General features: G+C 33.4%; 1 protein-coding gene across 1 annotated transcript; it reads left to right on the forward strand.

The window, feature by feature from the left end:
- The first annotated feature begins 4499 nt into the window (after nt 1–4499).
- On the forward strand, nt 4500–5796 carry LOC145005897 (F-box protein At5g03100-like). The gene is made up of 2 exons (XM_078965012.1): nt 4500–5435; nt 5537–5796. Exons 1-2 carry the CDS (start codon nt 4539–4541, stop codon nt 5690–5692), a joined length of 1053 nt encoding a protein of 350 aa, XP_078821138.1. The 5' UTR covers nt 4500–4538; the 3' UTR covers nt 5693–5796.
- Nucleotides 5797–7929: the final 2133 nt, after the last annotated feature.

Raw genomic sequence — 7929 nt, forward strand, 5'->3', positions numbered from 1 at the left:
GGAAACATAAACTTCTAACACATATGATCATAGAAACAATATCATTTCTGTCCAACACCATACCCCAAGAAAATACAAATAGAAGATTTTGGTCCTAACTTGCTCTTCTCAACATGAGGACGAAGAACAAAACAATACATCCAAAGACTCATAGAGCATAGTAGTCTGCTATGTGACCATATATCTTCTAAAAAAAGGCATTCCTAAATTCAATGCAGTAGGGATATAATTAATCACAAAAACAATAGTTAAGACTGCTTCTCCCAAAAGGGCATGAGGAATCTACACTTACAAGAGCAATGAGCGGGCTCTCTCAACAATATAATGGTGTTTCCGTTCTGCCACATCATTTTGCTGAGGAGTTTCAGTGCACAATGACTGGTATATGGTACCATTGGAAGCAAGTAACTGAGTAAATGTTGAGTTTTAACAAGAGCTCTAAAATTCCTTTAAATGCCAAGGAAATCAGATCTGCATTTCATAAACTAAACCCAAGTATAGCGAGTATAATTAAATATAAAAGATACATAATAGGTCGACCTACCCTTTGTGGATACTGGTGTAGGAACCCACACATCACAATGAATAATATCAAAAGGAGCAATAGAGCAAAACAAAATTTTACTGAAAGGTAAAGCAGAGAATTTTGCCAATTTAGAACCACTACAATTAGAAATATCACAAGTGTTTAAATCACCCAAAACATTACTAGAAGCTAGAAAACTCAAACGTGATACAAATATATGTCCCAAACGAGAATGCTAAAGATAAAACTGAGACGGCAAGGGACTCAACAAAAAGAAGACAAATCAATACTGGAGGCAGTAACAACGAACACTTTAAGAACCGCCAAGACATAAAAGTTCATCCACCCTTACGGACGATCCTAATCACGTTCTGAGTGTGTTGGTCCTATATAACACATATGAAATTAGAAAAGGACACCCAAGTCCTAGACTTACACAACTGGCTGACCGAAACAATTTTAGGAATGTAATAAACATCAGGGGTTGACATATGAGGAATAGAAAGAGACCCAACACCTTCAAATTTCATAGATATATCACTAGCAGATATATCTGAGATAGATGACATGCGTGACAAGGAAGTAAATGATGACAAATAAGGAAACATATGATTGGTTGCACGAGAATCTAAAATCCACAAAGATGAAGGTATATCCGAAATATCGGATGAAGTAGGACCAGAATGAGACATAGATGCAGACATGACAGTAGGATTGGAGGCCAAATACTATCTAAAGCTCTCAAAAACATTGGGATCCAATGCAGAAGGTGACATGTTTCCAACTGACTACGTGTCAACTTATGGAGCAGCAGCAACAACAAACTGTGTATGTCGAGGTGAACTTAGCTAAAACTTCTCTTGACCAGACCTATTCCGTTGTCCCAAATGAGGCTGACTAGATTTACCCTTGTTGACTAGTAATGGACACTGAGCTTTCTGATGATTTTTCTATTTGCAGATTACACATTAATGATAAGCAACCCTTGGAGTTTGTCAAGACTAATTAAAGGAAACAACAAGCACAACATGAGTGGAAGTAGGAATGTATGTTGCTTTAAACCTTTTATCCCTGTGAGACTTGATACGAGTCTCTTCATAAATCGACTCATGAACAACAAAATCCATCGAGGGAAGGGGGAGTGATGAAGAATTGTTCCACGTAGGCCTTCACAATCAGAACGCAACACCATCAAAAAGTGGACCAAATGTTGTTCTTCCCTCCTAGAAATATAAGGCTCAATATCTTTTAACCCTTTAGATTTAGGAAGAGACAACTGATCCCACAAATCAAACATAACAACATACAAATCTTGAATACTCAGGTCATTTTGTTGAAGGGCATGAATATCATATTCTAGTTGATACGGTTAGTAAAGTTGGACTGAGTATACAGTCTATCCAAGTGATTCCAAACTTCCTTTGATATGTCATTTAGTCAACTAAATACCAATAGATCGCATAACATAATTGTTAATCCAAGTAATGACCTTGGAGTTATCAGCCTCCCAAGCATCAACCAACAAATCGAAATTCTCAGCTTGATGCACTGAAGGTTTGGCTTTAGCCCTAGTGACGTAGCCCCACATATTCTTCCCATGAAGGAAGTTCTTCATAACATAACTCCAATACGTATAATTCTTTCCATCTAGTCAAGTACTGATTGATTGAAGGGAATTATCATTTCCCGTCATATTGGCAATGGATAAATAACAAATACAATAGATAAGAAATAAGAGAATGAGAAGAGAAACAAACCAATTGAAGCAACCAATCGAACAACAAGAGATCGAACAACAACAACAAACTAACAACAACAAAAAATGAATACCAACAAGCAAACAAACATCAAACAGATTGGAAATGAAACAACCATAGATGACTGCTACAAAAACTTCTAATACCATATCAAACCTCTGATACCATGATAATATTGCCATATAGTTATTGAAAGAGATAAATTACAAGGTTATCAATGTAAAGCATAAAGGATACAAAGAAGAAAGGGAGGAATGGATACTAGCCAAGACCAAACCCTAATGGGATAAACCCTAAAGGGCCCATAAACATGTGGCTAATGACATATAGACTAACACAAATGAGCTTCATGTTTTCATGTATATGTCTTAAACAAAACATACATGGAACATTTTAAAATGCTTTTACAAGTACCAATATCACCCATCTTTAAGACCAATATAAACAATTAGACAACACAAACGTGATACCAAATAGGTGAAAAATGTGTACCTCTTGCCTATCTATTACGAAAGTGTGGGTAACTGTTCCAAAAAAATAAGAACCAAAACTGGCGCAATTGGTTCCATACTTTAGGAACTGACCGGTCATCGGTCGTCGGTTCCGATTTTGGTTATGGAATTGGTAATTCCGTACCGGTTCTAGTCCGAAAAGTGGGTCAAATTCTTTGTGGGTATCATTATGGGCAACCCAATCCAAAAGCCATTTTTTAGTAGACCAACAATCTTAACGTACAATAGTTGGCATTTTTGAAAATATAGTAAATGTGTGTACCTTGCATATACCCTAACTCTTTCACGACTACATTTATTTCATGAATTGAGAACTCGTCTATGTCCAACAGATTGATGAAAACACCATTGTTGAACCCTAATAGATGTCACTGACACAGACGTCTGACCGGAACTTGCCACATTGAATTATTGAAAACACCATTGTTAAACCCTAATTGATTATCTTATTCTATTGCTTTAACAAATATGTAAATGGAATCTCGATCTGTAATAGTATCAATAATGTTTAGGAGCAATTAAGCATCATTTATGGATGATCTTGAAAGTTTAGTGTACAAATGTGTATGCAAATGGCGGCAATAGATATATGTAAGAGAGTGACGTGAGGGGAGGAGTTGACTTGAGATTTTTTTCAAATGGTGTTTGAGGACAAATGAGGGGCTAAATCAGCAACAAAAAGGAAAGACAGAGGACTACATCAGTACATCGTGATAAAATGAAAAGTTGGAGTATACTTAAAAAACAAAATAAAAAAAAAACCATAAGAACCAAATTCATGCTGGTATTTCTGTGAAGAAATAAGCGCCAATGAACTTTTTGACGGACCCGCAGGATGGAAGGTTCACACTTAGACCGGCTGACATTTTGGTCTTTGGATGGATAGGAGGGAAGCATGCGTGTGTGGATCTTACTGGGTCTCTCCTCTCGTTGGTTTAGGGAGCGGGGGTTTCACAGCTGGGCATGCGACATTGAAAGCCGCTGCGTGCAAAGTGGTAAAGCACGAGAATGCATGTATAGCAAATTAACATGTGTTTGTTCCTTTTGCATTTGATACATTTGGTTTCTCATACCAGAGGCGGTGGAGCTCCTCAATAGAGTACAACGGGTCATGCATTCTAATGTCATATCTCATAGATCTACAAATGTAGTTTTCAAAAGAATCGGTTTTGCTATCCAGAAAGGGCTAGCGGCGCAACTTGTTGCCCGTTTGCCTTCAATCGATATGTATTGAACTCTCTCTCTCTCTCTCTCTCTCTCTCTATATATATATATATATATATATATATATATATATATATATATATATATATATATATATATATATATATATATATTCCAATGTTATCTTGAAAAAAAAAAAATTCATGCGTTATCCTATGATTTTCTATTCAACGTATTATGTATATATGTTTTTCTATTCAACGTATTATGTATAGATAGAGTAAGGCGACAAACTTTTTATTTGCTCATTGTGTTGATCGCTCTTTCATTTAATAAAGTAAAGGTAGTTTTCACAGTTGTTTTTTGTGTTGTCTTGGCCAATAAAGAAACACTGAAAATCGATTTAAAAATTGAAAAAATATCTCATTGTCATAATAAAGAATGAATTGTAGTTTTTAAAGTTTAGAGTTGAAAGAAAAGCTTTATCTCACCATTTGTATACACGTTTACGCCTAACTATTTAGAAGGACTAATAAATCAACCTAAAATTACCCGAAACAGATAAGGTTTCAAGAAATTATGGAGGAGAGAGAAGATGATCGAATCAGTGCTTTGCCGGATTGCTTGCTTCTTGAAATCCTCTCTCGTTTACCATCCATAAAACGCACCATTAGAACAGGTACACTCTCCAAACGATGGAAACATCTTTGGACTTCAGTTCCTACTCTCTGTTTCAATGACTATACACGTACACTTTCCGATTTCATTTCATCCGTTGACAAAACCCTAACTCAATGTCATCAACTGAAGCTCAAGAAATTCCTTGTGTGTACCACTTATGATACTCAATATGTATCGCAAGTGAACAGTTGGATTCGTTATGCTATAAGTTGTAAGGTTGAAGATTTTAGTTTAACGTTATGGAATACGAAATTTGAAGCTGAGTTTCTGTTAGAACAAATTTTTTTCATTAGTTCATCTTTTACCGATCTGACATTAAGAGGCTGCATATTCAATCCGATTGGGGCGATCAATTGGAAAAATCTTAGAAATTTGTGTATAACTTGGGGGAATTTACATGAAGATTTGATTGAAAATATATTATCCGGGAGTCCTGTATTGGAAACTTTGGTGTTGAGATATTGCTATGGTTATAGGCGGCTAGATATTACTTCGAAGAGCGTTAAGAACTTGGTGTTCTCCGGATACATGATTCCTGATGATGATGACGATGATGCTAACTATATTATCGAAATCAATGCTCCTAATATTTTGTCACTAACAATTGAAGATGATGTTGTGTTGTGGAGGCTTTTGTTGCTAAACATGTCTTCTTTAGTCGAAGCTAATTTAGACTATGCAAATATGGGGCATAATGAGATAATACCTGAAGAGGCGGAAGAAGAGATGCTTAAAGGATTATTACTAAAGCTTCGCCATGTCAAGGAGCTTAAAATTGGAGATTTATGTTCGGAGGTAAAGTTTCTTGTGTTTCACAATTTATGCTTTTATAATAATCATGTGAAGTTTTTAGTTATAGTAGTACTTTATTGATTATACTTTGATAAACATGTTAGGTTTTGTCTCGTTTGGAAGCAAAAGGTTTCATTTTTCCATCAAATATGAAGTTTCCTGATGTCATTCCACCTTTATGCTCTTATAGTAATTCGAATGAGATTGAAAGGTGCTCTTGCTTGGCCATGGTCCTAAAATTGATGTGCTTAATTGATTGATGACATTTGAACTTATCTTCGGGTACTTTTGTTATTGTGAATTATTTTCATCTCTTTTTTAACTTTTGTGGAGTTTCATTGTGCCGAGATGTTATGTTAAAAAAATCAACCAAAATTGAAGATTTTATTTTATTTTATTATTAGTAAATTGCATAGTTATTTTATAATTTTTATATTTAACTGTCGATTTGTTTGAACCCACAAATTTAGTGTTAACTAGTTTATAATCCGTAAGAACTACGGTTATAAAACTAATTAAACTTTCATATTAAAAATTCAAAATTATTAATCATTTATTTTAAATAAATTATTACTTATTTTCTAGTTATATAAAATTATAATCGATTATTTAAATAAGTATATGAAGTTATATCACCTTATAATTTGTATTAAATTTATTTTTTAATCTAATATTATTAATTTAATATAATTAGAGTGAGAAAATTTAAAATGGAAAAAACAATTATTAATTTAATATAAATAGAGTTTGATATTTTAAATTTAAATTTGAAATGGATAATTAATAGGTTGACAAGTAACATGATATATAACATATAATATTAATGAGGAGTTGTAATCCTACAACATTTGTCAATAGGAAAATAAAATTGTTCTTTTATTAGAATAGGTATATTCGTGTCTTCTATCAAATCAGGTGAGTATAAGGCTCGCCAACCTAATTTGAATCTAACCTAATAAGTAATGGGTTAGGTTGGGATTTTCAACTCTTTTCAACTAAACGGGTCAACACGTTTAATTAATTATATGGGTTAATTTGAGTTAGGGTTGGAATTTGTAATATGATTTCAAGCTATAATTTTTATTTTTTAAAATAATAATATGCACTAAATAATATTTTAATTATTTTATATTTGTGCTTGTATTTTTTTTTAAACTTGAATAATTATTTAGAGTTTGTAGCCTTTTTCTAATTTTATTTCAATAATTATTAGAGTGTGTAACATTTTTAATTAGGTGTGAGTTTTTATTTGTTATTTTATTTAGTTTTTGAAAGTTAAATATGTCAATTTGGGTTCAACTCGTTTATTAAACATGTTAGTTTGGAAGAAACAAAAATAAACATATCAACCCTCTTTCAACTCATTTAATAAATATGTTCAATTGTGTCCGGAATTCTCATGAGTTAATATATTCAACATGTTTAGTTAAATATGTCAATCCGAATATGACTCATTGACTCATTGACACCCTTATGTAAATACAAGGTAAAAGTATTGAACAATGGAATAATAATGACGATGCCCCATGATAAGTTACGTTTTCGGCTCTTGTTTGGTTGAGATAGACCTAGAGGTATACAAATAGGTTTTAAATCGAGCTATATTAAAATCTGGCTTGGATTTTATGAACGAAATAGGTTGAATTCGGTTTGGATGATTTCATGGGCAAAAATGTTTGAACATATGGCAACAATTATAAATCAGGTTAAATAACTGTTTTGAAAAATCTATATTTTCACAAATTTTGCCACATTTTTAAACACTTGATTTCAGTGTTAGAATTTAACCAAACTTTCATGGTTGATAAGAAAGATCCCGATAAAAAAAATTATAAGTTTGTTATGATGTAAGGTGCTTTTCGGCCACTCGACATTGTTTACCGTTACAAAACTCAATTTTCTACACCTAACTTTTAATTAAGTGTTTTTCATGCATTTGGGATCATTAAAACGATCAAAACCTTTCTTGGAAAATCTCCAAAACCTTCTATCAAGAAAAATTTATGAAGTGATGGATGAAAACGACATTTTTCTACCACATAAAATGGGTGTTTTAAAGGTCTTAACTTGGTTTTAGTTATACCGTTTAACTAAAACGGGTTAAAACGTTAAAAATATCCAATTTTTATGTAGTAAAAAAATGTCGTTTTCATTCATCACTTCATAAATTGTTCCTGATAAAACGTTTTGGATATTTTCCAAAAAAAGTTTTGACCGCTTTAATTATTCCAAACAAACAAATCCATGAACACTTCTGGCGCATTGTTGAACCCAAACGTAATCACCACAAACTCGTAATGATCGTAGCGAGTCCGAAACGCGGTCTGTTCCACATCTTCCTCGCTCACCCTGACCTGTGGTATCCTGATCTCAAATCAATCTTGGAAAACGAAGATGCACCTTGCAACTGATCGAAAAGATAGTCTATCATCGGGAGTGGATAACGGTTCTTCACCATTAACTTGTTCAGCTCCCTATAGTCAATGCACATCCTGTG

Source organism: Lactuca saligna, chromosome 7 (assembly GCF_052625555.1).
Source record: "Lactuca saligna cultivar CGN05327 chromosome 7, ASM5262555v1, whole genome shotgun sequence".
Lineage (NCBI taxonomy): Eukaryota > Viridiplantae > Streptophyta > Magnoliopsida > Asterales > Asteraceae > Lactuca > Lactuca saligna.